This window comes from Catharus ustulatus, chromosome 12, assembly GCF_009819885.2.
Source record: "Catharus ustulatus isolate bCatUst1 chromosome 12, bCatUst1.pri.v2, whole genome shotgun sequence".
NCBI lineage: Eukaryota > Metazoa > Chordata > Aves > Passeriformes > Turdidae > Catharus > Catharus ustulatus.
Genome location: NC_046232.1, coordinates 873,305 through 888,416, shown reverse-complemented (window position 1 = coordinate 888,416; position 15,112 = coordinate 873,305). Strand labels below are relative to the sequence as shown.

The window sequence follows — 15,112 nt, the reverse complement described above, 5'->3', positions numbered from 1 at the left end:
AGTAGATTTCCCCACCGTGACTGTTCTGTTTGTCTTACTGAAACCCCTCACAATCCCCTTGGGTCCCACACTATTTAGAATCATAGAATAATTTCAGCTGAAGGGACCTTTAAAGGTCATCTAGTCCAATTCCACCCTGCAATGAGCAGGGACACCTTCAACCAGACCAAGTTGCTCAGAGCCTCATCCAATCTGACCCTGTTTCCTTGGATGGGGTCTCTACCATCCACCACTTCTCTGGGCAACCAGTGCTAGTGTTTCAACATCCTCACTGTAAAAAATCAATTCCTTATACCTAGGCTGAATCTGCTTCTCTTAGTTTAAAAACATCGCCCCTTGTTCTATTAAAACATGTTCTCATCTTTCGTATAATCCCCTTTAAGTACTCAAAGGCCACATTAAGATCTCCCAGAGCCTTCTCTTCTCCAGGCTGAACAGTCCCAATTTAAACCAATTCTAACTAATGGATAGTGAATAAGAGAGAAAAGGGAGAGATGAAAGAAGAAAAAAAGACTGAAAATAACAGGCAGGAACTTGCACAGGTTGTCCCTGATACCAGGCTCCACTTACTAAGATCTGCAGCAAACCCAGCACACTGATGTTGGTATGTTTAACAATAAGGCAACGGTATGCTGAGAAATTTTTTTAAGTACACAGAAGTCATCAACCATGAATTCCACTACATAGTCCTCAGAACTTTCTATCACCTGAGACATTTGCATAGCATAAATACAATAAACCCACCTCTAAACAAAATAGATTACATGTATGTATAGAAAAGTTTAGAAGTTACAGGGGAACAAAGCTAGTTTGGCTTTTTTCTATTCATGGACTTCAGCCTGTCCTACACAGCTTGCAAAGAGCACCTAAGATCTTCTTGCCCCCTTCTTCTACACAAATCTTCCCACAGCAAGTCCCAAAACACAGGACAGTCTGCAGTCTGCTAAACCCTTCAGTTCTAAAAGACAAATTCCACAGAATTTCTCTAATGCTCCTCTGGAGTATCTTTATCCCTACTGCTACTTCATCACCTGCTTTAGCTTTCTTTTAAAATTCCTTTCAGATGCTAATGACAACAAATTCTGTGTTCCTCTCCTGGCGCTCCCAAGAAGTTTTTGGAGCTCTAGTTAAAAGAGATCACATGTGCGGGCTTGGAGTGGAAAAGGGCTGGCAGGAGGTAATGAACTTTCTCTCTTGACACAGAAAATAACCCTCTGCTGGGGCTTTAATTTATTGACACGGAGGGGTTTTATGGCACAAAGTTATAACCAGCACTCCCCACAGAGCTATTCCTACCCACTGCACTCATTAATCAGAAAGCCTTTTAAACGTTATCTAGTAGCAAGAATTACGCAGTTGTGTTTTGCACATCATGTCTCTCAGCTTGCTCTTTCATTTCCCCTTTTTCAACGTTATCACATTATGTTCACTCTTCTTATTTGCTTTTCCTCTTCACAAAGCTCTTTAAACAGCTGCAAAGGGGGAGGGACCACTATGCTCACGAAAATTCCCCTTTGCAGAACGCTTCTGTCAGGTCCTACTGTGTGTCTCTTTCCAGGCATTTCATACCTCCAAGATTCAGGTTTGCTTTTCCATCTCCTCCCTGAGCCTCCCTGCCAGCAGAGCCCACTGCCAGCTGTTCAAGCTGAAGGACAGTAAGGCACATCCTACTGCCATGAGGAAAATGTACAGCCTGGTTCTCTTTGTGGTGGGCTCCTTTTGTCTGAACGGTAAGTGACCTTTTCTTTCTCATCCAGCTCCAGACCAGGGGGACTTCTGGGGGTACCAGGTGGGACAGCGACATGAGCTCGCAGGCAATTCACAGCCATCACCTCGGGAGGCTGCTGACTTTGGGAGGGTGTATAAAAGGGATTATTTTAGTGTTGTTTTGGGCTTGTTTGGTATCAGCACATGCACTACGATGGATATGGACAGACAGGTTGGATATAAAATTATATAACTGTAGGAGATGACAATGATAATAATATCCCTTTAGATGCTCCAAGGATCATCTGTGCTAGGAAAAGCAGATATTGTGCTGAAGGTGAAAAAATGAACCATGACATGATCCATAAATATGACAGATCTCATCCCTCTGCCATTATTTTCTCAAGTTCCTATATTTTGCAAAGTTCATACTTCCTAATTTTTAAAATTAGAATGGAAGCAGTTTAAATTAAGTTGCCATATGCAAATATATGCTATGAAAAGCATGTATTTATGTTTTTTATGCAAGAATGTTTCCCTCAGTCTGTCAGGATTTCTTGGATATGTTTTAGCCAACACAAACAGCCTGACAGCAGCATGAAATAGTGCATTTAGCATGGGAGCTTCTTCCTATGGAGAGGCTCCACTGAAGTGCTCTGAGAGAAACTGGCTGAAACTGAACCAAGATCAGATCACACACTTGCCATTATTACCTATTCATTCCACACTTGTTTTGTTTCTTTTGCCTCTGAAAGGCAACTTTAAAAAACATTTGCTTTGTAACAAAAGGAGACTGAGGGCCCACTTCAGATTTTTAAATTATGCACTTCTAAACCCCTATCTCCTTTTTTATTTGCATTAATTGCAGTGTAAACATTAAAAGTCTTCAAAATACAGTAAATACAGTAAATGCTACTTCCATTGGAACAATGAGCATTCCAAATCAGCATGTGTTTTCTGAGAAGTTATGAAAATCTTTTTGCTTGAGATTCTGTTGAGAAGTAACAACACCATGAAGTAATTTCACAGGAGATAATGGGGCTGTTTCCCTGCTGCTTCTTACTCACCCTTTACTAATTACAGATGAGAACTTGGTATGTCACTTATTTGTGAGAGTGTGAAGGACTAAAATGCTAACACATGCTACAGAGTTATTTCTAAACAAATGCAATTTCACATTTATTACTATAACTGAATTCAGAGAAACACCAGAAATAGGTTTTATGTTACATTCTGAAATACAGAGGATGATAACACTGAACTGTATCTCACAGACCTGCTCCTTATTCTTTTCTGTGGAAATCACTCCAACAAATTTGTCATTACCTTGAAATCAAACAGCATAACCCAGGATGTCTAGTTATTTCAATTTATGTATTTAAATTAGACTAAAATTAAAAGGAAAGTAAAAAGGAAAGTCTCCACATCAGAGTGAATGAAGCCTGTGGTTTAGTTTCTCCTGCTGTGAAGTCAGAAGAATCTTGGTGCAGCTGTTTTTTTAATGCTCATAGTCTTACAAAGAAAACAAACTTACTGAGAAATGTGTAGTGCAAGTTATGTGGCAATTGCTCTCCTTGTCACAGAGCAGATGTGCAACGTGTTCAGTGAAGCTGAAATCATTTACTCAGCTCAGGATCCACCCCAGTGGGTTTTATTTATTACTGTTTTCAGTACACAAAGATCCTCCACTCCCCAATTAGGACTGCTTGATCACTGTTGTTAAAACCATTTGTTAAAAGCATCAGTCTACCCTCTGCAACATCTCTGGTGATTACTGCTATTTGGAAAAAAAAGCCAGTTTGTGGGGGAAACTTCACTTCCATCTCTTCCAGCCCTAAGAGGACAAAGAGGTTTCAAAGGCCTGGCCACTGACACACAATGCACATAAAGATGAAACTGGACGCCTGGTAATTTTGTTCTCATTAAGTGCCATCTGGTTGATATGTAGATTGTTAATGGAAAGTAGACTATAAAAATTAGACAAGAAACACTCATTTTTCCCCAGTATGCACAGAGAGATTGGTGTTAACAAGTTTTAAGGCAGTGCAGGGCTGACATCTAGTGGTGTGTGATACAGGCTTCTGAGTGAGGTGAGCCCCCTTATTTGAGTTCCAAAGGCATGCAATGGCATGCAATGGAATTCTGGAATGCAATGGCAATTCTGTAAAGGATTATCCCTAGTGAAGGAATGCCTTCACTAAGAACAGGTAATAATTTCTTAAAGGGATTCATTGCTGAATGAATACTTTTTATTATTAAAGTCATGACTTGTCAGTAATCCCCATAAAGTTTCCTAACAGTCTGTTCTGGGAAATCTGAGCTGTTCTCATCAGACATGCAGACCCCACATCATGTTTGGATTTGCAGACCAGACGACTGTAATTGCTAAACACAGGTTTCAGAGTAAAAACTAATTACAGATCCAGAATTAGCTTTCTGCAGATATTCTACAGTTCCTACTTCTTGCTCCATGTTTAGCAAATACTCCCTGTGCTGGAATATTCACAAAGGCAGCAATGCAGTGAAAACATAGTTACCAATTCAAACAAGAACTCACATCTTTGCTCACAGTATTCAGTGACCACTGAATGAAACAAACCACTGAAAATTTATTTATATTTGAATTTAAGCCATGTGCTTATGTCACTTACATATGTAACAGTGGGAATGTCTACTAAAAAAATATCTACTACAAACAAACCCAACCTAAAGCTCCACCAAACCATATAATAAAATAACTTTAACAAGGATTCTCTCTTGAACTACCACAGGACTTCTAACCTATCCTTATAACCACAAGAAGATTCATTCCTAGAACATGGCCCTCTTCTTCACAGTATCAAATTTAACTTTTCCTTGACTGCTATACACAAAAAAACCACCCCAGAATCTGAAGCTTAGCAAGACCCAGCATAGCTCTAGCTTGATAAGCTTTTGATCAGGCACCTTGCATGGAGAACAAATGTCATGTTAAAATATCACATGGTATAAGGCTTTTATAACGACTCGCAGGGAGGTATAAAGCCAGTGTGAATCAGAAAACAAACTGACCCAACAAATACATATATTCATCCAAATTTGCTTTCCCAAATGCCTTGGGAAAATGCCTTTGAAAAGCCTGTACTGAAGAACAATGTTATAGTTAAGTGTAAGTTAAAAATTTGGGCTACGAGGCTACAGCCCACACTGGTCTTTCAAGAATTAAATCAAGCCTGGTGTTTGCCTCAACTTTTCCACATGTGGAGCTTGAGTAAGAGTTGTTCTTAGATGTGAAATCTTTGTTTGATAATCTTTCCTTTGACCTCACTCCACTTTCTCACTAGATCAGAAACAAGAAGGTCTTAGGATGTTTTTTTAACATGAGCTGGATTCAGAAGAATGTCAAGTTTCAAGAGAGACTTGTTCAGCCGAGTAACTTGCAGCCCAGTTCACAAGGAAATGTGGCACCTTCCAGACATGCACACAAACTTTGGCTGCTAATTTGATCATGGCCTTTTGGTGTCTGCCTTTCCGCAGTCTTCATGGAAATGCTACAATATTAAAAAAAAAAAAAAAAAAAAACAGAACAAATTAATGTACCACGGATTTAAAATACTTGCATGGCCAGTTTTTTTACTGTGTGGAATTGCTCTGGGAAATAATGAAGCAAGGACACCATCCCAATTCTGCAATATCTAGAGGTGAATTAGGTGAGCTGAATTAGATGTCCTTTTTCTATGGAAGAGTCATTCTATCAATTGCATTGGAACTTGTTCTCACTAACACTGTAATTTCATCAACATCATGACACAGAACTGCCCAACACACAGCACAGTGCCTCTGGTTCAGTTCTGCTGGCAGGATGTTACCAGGACTTTGCTCATCACTATTGTCAGGTGGTCAACAGTGGTTTGAAAAGGCCATCGGGGTGACTTCAAAAAGCACACAAAGAACATAAGAACAGAATAAACAACCCTGGGGTTGAGCCAGAAGCTGCTCTGCTCCAAGGGGAATGTTCAGGCTTGTTTGATACTAATCTGCAGATCCTGTATTTTGTAGTCACTGCACTCCAGCTTTGGCAATCAAAGATTTACAGTATTTGAACTAGTCAAAAAGTCAGACTTTACTCCCACATAAAATAAGTCTAACATACTGCCTTGTGTTTTCAAATTTTGAAACAGAAACATCACTAGCTAGCAGTCCCCAGTCATTAAAAAATATTTTATGACTCCTACAACTTATCCCCTGGTTTTCTCTGCATAAATCAGTCTTTAAATTTGTATGTGTACCTGCAACTCTGTCTTCTACAACACTAAAGAAGTCACAGCTGGACCCCTCCCTTTGGATAACAGAGTAATTCTTCCCCTGCTATTAAGAGGGTGGTTTGCTCCCAGTTTCTATTTCTCAGTGTGATCCCAGAAGTATCCACCAATTTGAGCTTCAAATTTTATTGCAAAAACACCCAGCAAGGGTTGTGATTGATCTACTTTGATCTGTGCTCTGTGAAAGACAGTCAACTTCAGCAGAACAGATGTCAGTGAAAGCACTATATCCTGTTCACACAAACCGACAGCCTTTAGAAAATCAAAAACTGTCATTATTTCCCAGAGACGATCTGATGCACAGATGTTCTGTGACCCTTACACCATGGTACTTCAGTCTCCCTTCCACAATGTTGTTCTGTGATGCTTTACAGGAAGCATGGCAGCAGATGCTGAAGAAAAGCTCATGAACCACCTACTGAGTCCTGACAGATACAATAAGTTAATTCGACCAGCAGTCAACTCCTCCCAGCTGGTATCCATAGAGCTGCAGGTATCCCTGGCACAGCTCATCAGTGTGGTAAGTTCAAATCAGGCTCTGCCTTTACATCCAGCACTACCTGCACGGCACTCCAAGTCATAGCTGTACTGGTATTGCTGCATCTCTGCTCTTCTCCCATTTGTGTAACACTGGTAATAGGCAGAGCCCTTAAAATTTACTGGTTTTACACCTCACCATGGAGATACAATGGGGAAATCAGTCTATGCCTAAGCATTGAAGGACTGGGGCCAGATGTCCATCCAACAGAATTCCAGCTAGCTAAAATGCAAAATCATTCCACTGATTTTACAGTACAGCTACTGTAAGTTCCCCCAGGTCAGAACCTATCCCAGACTGTGCACACCATCCACATCAGCGCAATGCTAATCCATCTTCTTCTGAAGTGGTCCAGTGGCCTGAAAACAAGCTACAAAGCCACATCCAAACCACATGACATATCAGGCATATCAGTAAATAATACTGAAATGTTGTAAAGATAAACACGCATTAGTTCTGGCTGGAATAGCTTAACATGGTTAAAACAATCCTCATGAAAGCAACTCCTCATATTCAATAAAAACTACTTCAGTGGGCCTAAAAGACACTTTCACCCACAAGGTTAGTGTGTGCTTGACAGTTATTTCAAGGTATAAACACATCCTTACTAAGAGAGGTTAACTGCAGTGGGAACGAGAGCCAGCCTGTAAGTGGGAATAATTTCCTGAACTGGGGCTTTCGGTTCTGCTGCTCTCTCCCTGGATGACAAAGATACAGATGACTGCATCCCTGTCAGAGTTAATGTAAGGGCTAGTGACTGGACTGCTGCAAACTTCTAGAGACATAGAGAATTTATGTTCTGAAATTCCAGAGGAAATGAGAGAGGCTCTGTTGGAACAAAAGACAAACCGTACAAAGAGCTGAGGTTCCATACACACATGCAGACTGAATATAACAAATATAGAGACACACAGATACGTACATGTGAACACAGGATTCAATGCCACGTGTACCAGATGAGTCTAGTTAAGTCCTCTCTCTCTCCTGGGGAACTCCAGGACACAGACACACCTCTGCACATCCTGCACTACCACCACGAGCACAGTGTCTCCCCAGACTGCAGGTTCTGACCATAACAAGGGAGGTGTCTTGCTCCAGAGGCCCCAGTGATCGACAACAGTGATCAAGCAAGGTGGAGGAATGGGCCAGGATCAGGACCAGCACAGCTCAGTCCCTATCCCTCTATAGCCTCACTCTTCCAGCAGAACAAAATTAGGCATTTCATAGGCTCCAGCATCTCAAGCATCTTCAGGATCAGAGAATTACCTCATTTTCCTGCAGAAATCCTCTGGACAGATTTTCTACAAGGAGGTTTCTCTTCTGGGCTGCTGTTCATGAAGCAGAGCCCAGCAGCTGAGAGATTACATGGCACACCTTACACAACCTCATGTAGGCATCTCTGATGATCAAACGTGCCTCCCATTTCAAATCACAGGTGGAGAAGTGGGGCGGGGGAGGAAACCAGCTTAGAAAGGTGGTGGTCATTGTTTCCAAATAACTACACTCACTCCTGCCACAACTGTTCTTGTTAAAAGGCATTTGGAATTCTACATTTATGGGGTTACTATTTGCATCACTGTGTGTACAAGACTGGCCATCTTACCTCAGAGAAATGTCTGTCTTGAAATACAGTAGACAAAATCATGCTCAAACCCCACAGAAAAAATCTTATTGCTGCAATAAGGTGAAACATTTTAGAGGCCAGTTCTTGTCTCCGTTTTTCCCTGCAGAACGAACGGGAGCAGATCATGACCACGAACGTCTGGCTGAACCAGGTAACAAAGCCACAGAGAAATGGCTCTTGCAAAGCACAGGTGTGACTGCTTTGACTCCATCACATTACTGTGTCAGTGCTGCTCTGGACACTCCCATCACTGCTGTAAATTCTTCCCTTAGGAGTGGATTGATTACCGGCTGGCTTGGAAGCCCTCTGACTATGAAGGAATAAATAAGCTGAGAATACCTGCAAAACACATCTGGTTGCCAGACATTGTGCTTTACAATAAGTAAGTAAAACTAGTGTTGTTTATGCAGACAATGAACAAAATTTTAACCAAGGAACAAACATCAGAAACAGCAAAGTAGGTCTGGAAAAAATTTAAAACTGAATTTTGTTACTTTTAGATAGCAGCAAGTGTATCTGACTGGGCTGCTGGGCTCAAAGATAATTTTGGTAACATCAATGCTCTGGGTGAAGAAATTCCAGCAGAGCTGGAAGATGTCTGTAGGGTGAGCAGCTACAGCAGAGGATCCATGACAAGGCTCACAACTGAAATAGATTTATATTAAAATAGACTGTATGGAAAGAATAAATTGTAGGTCTAAGTGCAGTTGCGAGATGACATCTGGAATCCTATCAGACATCTTAGGGTCTGAGATACAGTTTTGTCTGCTTCTTCCCCCACTCCTTCTACCACAGACCCTAGGACATAAATCTGTTACAAAGTTCACACACACCATAACTTCAGGAACTCATATTCATATAGAAAACCAAATAATAGTCAATTTTCAAAAGGCATTGGAAAAAAAATCCATTCTATGCATACATAATAAATCTGTCAATATTTCACCCTGTTACTTTATAGTGCTGAGAAAAATATCATACTTCATTTCCTCTTTCAGACAAACAGCTAACTGACAATTTTGTTTTGCTTTGATTTAAGTTTCTAGCAAAACCTTGAAGCGGATTATAAACTTTTAAAAAAATCAAAATTTATAACTTTTATGATACTTTGAAAACCAATGAATTCATGAACACATGATGATTTATGAACATATACAGATGGGAAACCCAGGAAGTTTATATATAACTGAGTTAAGTCCTTGGAATCCTACTACTGGAAACCAGATTTGATGAACACTTAAAACTAATGCATTAGTCACAAAATAATTCAGCCAGTGGATTAGGATATACTCTGCCTGCTCAAAGCTTGTTCTGGTAAATTGTGCCTCTGCCCTCCGCTTCTTTTTGCTATTGGCCAAGTGACACCACTTAATAGTTTGTAAAAATAGAAAGGAATAGTTTCAAAAGGTTTCTTAAATGCACAGAACAAGCCTCACCATATTGGATTTCTACATTAGTGCAAAGCTTCAATTAAATTTTAGCTGAAGGACAGCTCTGTGTAACTTCCTGCTGCTGGAGCAGAGCTTCACAGGCATCAGTCAGCTCAAGGTGCTCAGGAAAACACAAAGCATGCCCCCATGCCCACAGTTCTGTCTGTGATTGTGCAGAGGGCTCTGAGACTTCAGCCTAGCCTCTGCCCACAGCTGAGACAGGGCCCTCAGCACCAGAATTCATACATTCCCAGCCAGGAGTGTGCCCAGCACGTGGCATGGCAGGATGGCAAAGCTAACTCAGGGAGTACAGATATGTCACAACTCAGATCCAATTCATTTCTCAAAAAACAGCTGTTTTTATTGGCAATGAACTGACAACCTCTATTAGTGGCTGTAGCCACTCACTCCTGCATCTGGTTGTTTCACTGTCTGCATGAATTAGCTGCAAAGGTCTCACCTCAGTGCCAGGTACCCATTGCCTCACCCAGGTGAGCCCTTCCCAGAGCCAAACCTAACTGATCCAGACACATGTGCCAAGCCTTAGATATTTGTAGCATTTCCTGCTTAGAGAGAAAAAATACCCAAAAAAACCCACCCTTAGCACTGCAATAACTCTACTTTCCATAATACCTTGTCAACAAACAGAAATACTACCTTAATGGCTTCAAAAGCCCTGCCTTGTTTGTCCAGACTGCTGGGCAGGAGAAGATGCTCCTGACTGATACTGATCTTCTCCCTGAGTGGCAGAAGACTCCCCTGGTGGAAGTTCAGCAGCTGGAAGAGATACAAAGCCAAGATTAATTGTGGGCACTAAGAACGCCATGGCTTGTCTGTTCTGGTTTTGTAATAAGTAAACATTAACTGGAGTGACGCAATAAATTAAAATATAATTACATTTCCTCTGCCTGCACTCTGCCTGCATTGCTAACTAATGTTGCTCATCCTTCTTTCCTTGTCCAAGTCATTTAGGAGTGTTGCTCTGTGTTCTCAGCAGTGGCTATGTTCCAGACCAAAGGTACCTCTGTTTTTACATGGCATGATCTCATTTTTGCTCAGCCTTCAGAGATATAGGAAGCTTTAATTACTTGAGCAAACATTTACAAAATCCATTGATTTCTTTGGATGAAGCAGAGGTATGAATTTGGTATTTAATAATAATTTTATAACTTTTTCTGTACGTATTGGACCAAAAATCAACTCTTTGACTGGGAGAAATGCATACATCAATCTCCCTATCAAGTTATAACTCCTTACAGCATAGATTTCAGAATAAACGTGTTACTAAAGTTTGATTCTTAGAACAGCTGAGGCCCACAAGACCAAGAATGTCAGACCTTTTATGTTTTGAACTATGGTTTTGCTCCTAGTGTTTCATCCCTTTCTCCCTTCTCCCCTGCGCTTAGTGCGGACGGCACGTACGAAGTCTCGCTGTACACTAACGCCATTGTGAAGAACAATGGCAGCATTCTCTGGCTGCCCCCTGCTATTTACAAGAGTGCCTGCAAGATTGAGGTGAGGCATTTCCCTTTTGACCAACAGAACTGCACGCTGAAGTTCCGCTCCTGGACGTACGACCACACAGAAATTGATATGGTGCTCAAGACTTCCATGGCAAGCATGGACGACTTCACACCAAGCGGAGAGTGGGACATCGTAGCACTTCCAGGAAGGAGGACTGTGAATCCTCTGGACCCCAGTTATGTTGATGTGACATATGACTTCATTATTAAAAGGAAACCACTTTTTTATACCATCAATCTTATCATTCCCTGTGTGCTAATTACATCCTTAGCCATCTTAGTATTCTACTTGCCTTCAGACTGTGGTGAAAAAATGACCTTGTGCATATCTGTGCTGCTTGCCTTGACTGTGTTCTTGTTGCTGATCTCCAAAATCGTCCCTCCAACATCTCTAGATGTGCCACTGATTGGGAAGTATCTCATGTTTACAATGGTGCTGGTGACCTTCTCAATAGTTACCAGTGTGTGTGTGCTCAATGTGCACCACAGATCTCCAAGCACTCACACCATGCCCCCCTGGGTAAAGCTGGTTTTCCTTGAAAGGCTCCCGGCCTATCTGTTCATGAAGCGCCCAGAAAATCATTCTCCGCGGCAAAAGCCATGCAACCGAAAAAAGACAAAAGCAGAGAATCCTTGTACGGAGCCATCTGACTTCTACAAGAACTCTACCTATTTTTTGAATACAGCTTCTGCCAAAAGATATGAGATGAAAGTCTCTGAGACACTTGACAATGTCAGCAGTCACCGAGATTTTAGGTTAAGAACAGGCGCGAAGTTTTCTCCTGAAGTGCAAGAAGCGATTGATGGAGTCAGTTTTATAGCAGAGCACATGAAAAGCGATGACAACGACCAGAGTGTAAGTAAAAATGAGAAATCCCTGTCCTTCCAAACTCCATCTCCTGTCCTGCTCTGTAATATGCTGCTCCTCAGAAAGCATATTCTAGCGATTGTCAAGATTTTAGAGAGATTCTAGATACAGCTCATGAGAGGAAACAATTGATGCCATTAATGAACAGCAATTTGGTAACTGCAAATACTCTCCAGATAAATAACATGGCTATTTCTACAAAAAGAGCTTGCTGATTGCCCAGTAAATCATGAAACACTCTTATAAAAGCTTTGTTGTCATATTCAAGTGGTGATTGGCAGGGGAAGAAAACAATATTCAGTTCCAGGTTAGAAATAGAATATTTTTCACCACTGGGAATCAGTAAGACTACGATTCGAGTCACAGCCAAGCCAAGTTAACTGGAAACAACATATCTGCAGCTCATGTATTTATTTACCTAAATGAGCACAGCAGCAGGATTTAGCAAAATTGGTAGAAGGCCTTTGCAAACACCCTCTCTGGGCTAAGACCCCTGTCTGTATATGGAAAACACCACGGGTAGGATTAAAAACCTCAGCAGAGCTAACACTTCTTTCATTTGAGTTATTTATATTTATACACCAGACTCTTTACTGGTTAGGAAAAATACTTCATCTGAGCAATCCTGCTGCTGCTCCATTCCCCTGCCCTACTCACAGGCCACTAGCTAGCACAATAGAGCTGATAGAAACACTCTGAATAATGCTTGGAAAACTCAGGTGGGTCACAGGGTTTTTTAGACAAGCACCCACAGTTGGGAAAAATCATCCTCATACCCACCATTGTCGTCTCTCTACTGCAGACCCCAGTGAGACTCCAGGTTCTCTGTTTCTGTTGTGCTTCCCCTCCCTCAGCCAAGCAGATTAAATTAAGTCTGGTTTCTGATCTTGCACAAGTCCCTAGAGGTGTGTGCTGCTGAGTACTTCATGTTCTCTATTAGCCGAAATTACTGTCAATATAAATAAAGAAGTTCAGCTATTAACATTAGACATGAGCTTGTAAACATTGAAGCTGACTGAACAGAAGCTGACTTCATAGTGCAGGAAAAGGTTTTCTAATAGCTCAGAAATTCTTGCAAGGATGTGTTGCACTTTAAAGGATCTACAAAGCTTTCACTTGATAGCAAGAAAAAATGTCAAGAGCATTTTATATATTGAAAACCCACTAGGGTCCTCTGATATTACATATAATTTTTCTGGATTCATTACTTTATTCTGTGCTTCCTTCCCCCATCACAATGGTCTGATAACAACAGTTCATGTACATTTAAATGGTCTGACTGCAGAAGCATTCAATTCCTGTTAGCAGCAGTGGGAATTAAAAGTGTGCACAGGAGGAAAAGTATGTAACATTCTAATATCAGACATGATTCAACTGACAAGGATGATAAAGTCACTGATGTGAGGACATCCCACGGTAACTAGAATCAATGAGAGAGGAAAAATTATTCCTGAGATGCAAATGAAGATTGATACATTTCCCCTTTACAATAATAGCCCAATTAGTCACTTCAGTCTGAGACAGAATCTAAGGCCATGACTTTCACAGATGACACATGCAGGGCAAAAAGCAATTTTAATAAAAGCAACAGTATTAATATGCATTAAACCCCATGAAAGAGACGACTGCTGATAACTCTGAAGCTAACCTTGTTTAACAGCAGTAAACACCATCTATTTTTGCCCACTGAGATTAATAGCATTTACAAACTAAATTGAAGAAAAAAAATTCCCTAACTAGATTATAGTGTGGGTCATTCAGGGCTGGCACCACACCAGGCAGCCACACTCAGTATGTGATATATCCAAGAAAGCTAAGAAATATTTATTGTCATTTTCTCCACTGCCCAGACAGGTTGCAGGAGAAAAATCCCTTACCAATCCTAAAGCCAGTTCATTCCCTGAACCTTGAGATCTGCTTCCTTTTATTTTGATAAACAAAAACTCAGCATTAGCAGGAGGAAGACCAAAAGAATATGACAAATTGCTAATATCTTTAATTGGCTTTTTCTTCCAGGTCATTGAAGATTGGAAGTATGTTGCCATGGTAGTGGACAGGCTGTTTCTCTGGATATTTGTCCTTGTTTGTGTCCTGGGGACTGTTGGATTATTTCTGCAACCACTTTTTCAAAACCACACTGCTGCCATAAACCCTTAGCTATTATTGAAAATTGTCAGTACTTACACAGACATTTGGTCTTGTTCTGCTCTCAATTTCCCCTTTGTTAACTCCACAGAGATGCCAAGTGAGTTGCCCTTACATCCCTTGGAGCAGGGAAAAGGAAAGTAGGACTTGACTTACTAGGATAAGAAAAAAACCAAAACAAATAGAAAACTTTTTTTCTTTTTGCCACTTCTGGTGATATCTTGCCCTTTTTTCAATTATTTGAAGTCTGAACATTACAGTGAAAGATTTTTACTGTACAAAATGTCATCCTGGCATCATCATCATCATCATCATCATCATCTTATTATTATTTTTATTATTATTATGTATTTTAAATATATTGCCTTAGGAAGGATATTTTCTTTCTTTAGAATACTGCAATTTCCCTATTGCAAAAAGGTATTGCTGTGAAATTTATTTCCTTCAAATGCATCAAAACTATTTGTGTCTGATTTATAAAGAGCACTGCAAGTGGGTTTGATGCTTAAATCTGAGTGAGAAACAGCAACACTTCTGAGGTAACCACTGAAAGGTTTCTCACCTTGCCATCTCTGGTAGCCGATGGATCAACAAAGGCCAAATTAATGTATGATAAACAAACATGTATATAATACTCTGATGATGAAATAGAAATAAAACGTAACATTTTCCTTTATATAGATTTAGTCCTCAGTTTCCTGCAAGTTGAACAGCTCATGTATCTGGGGCACAAACACTTTATTGAGTCTAAGGCTACGAGCACATGAGAGCAACAGGAGAACACAACGGTGAGAGGCAGCAAGAATGAGAGGACACCTGAGCACACACAGACCTGGGTGTTTTTCTGAGCAGATTTTCATGTGGATTTAAGTATACCCCTTAGCAAATCAGCTAGGGAATCACGTAGAGTCCTAAAGTCTCTGGCAAAGGACAGATGGAGGCCCTAAACCCCCATCACAGGACAATCCCACCACAG

General features: G+C 40.7%; 1 protein-coding gene and 1 long non-coding RNA gene across 5 annotated transcripts in view; one reads left to right on the top strand and one right to left on the bottom strand.

The window, feature by feature from the left end:
• LOC117001949 overlaps positions 1 to 13,992 on the bottom strand; it is a 77,117-nt gene extending 63,125 nt beyond the window's left edge. For 2 of the 3 annotated variants that reach the window (XR_004419187.1, XR_004419188.1), the window contains exon 1: positions 10,258 to 10,999. This is a non-coding gene — a long non-coding RNA (uncharacterized LOC117001949). Of the gene's footprint in view, positions 1 to 10,257; positions 11,000 to 12,771 lie in introns of those variants that run through there. The other variant, XR_004419190.1, reaches the window with a different exon arrangement.
• On the top strand, positions 1,343 to 14,814 carry CHRNB4 (cholinergic receptor nicotinic beta 4 subunit). Of its 2 annotated transcripts, XM_033070696.2 has the most exons (6): positions 1,343 to 1,730; positions 6,383 to 6,528; positions 8,277 to 8,321; positions 8,443 to 8,552; positions 11,007 to 11,979; positions 14,008 to 14,814. In XM_033070696.2, exons 1-6 carry the CDS (start codon positions 1,676 to 1,678, stop codon positions 14,146 to 14,148), a joined length of 1,470 nt encoding a protein of 489 aa, XP_032926587.1. In that variant the 5' UTR covers positions 1,343 to 1,675; the 3' UTR covers positions 14,149 to 14,814. The 2 variants fall into 2 exon arrangements, with proteins under 2 accessions (XP_032926587.1, XP_032926588.1); XM_033070697.1 differs by lacking the exon at positions 8,277 to 8,321.
• The last annotated feature ends 298 nt before the right edge of the window (positions 14,815 to 15,112 follow it).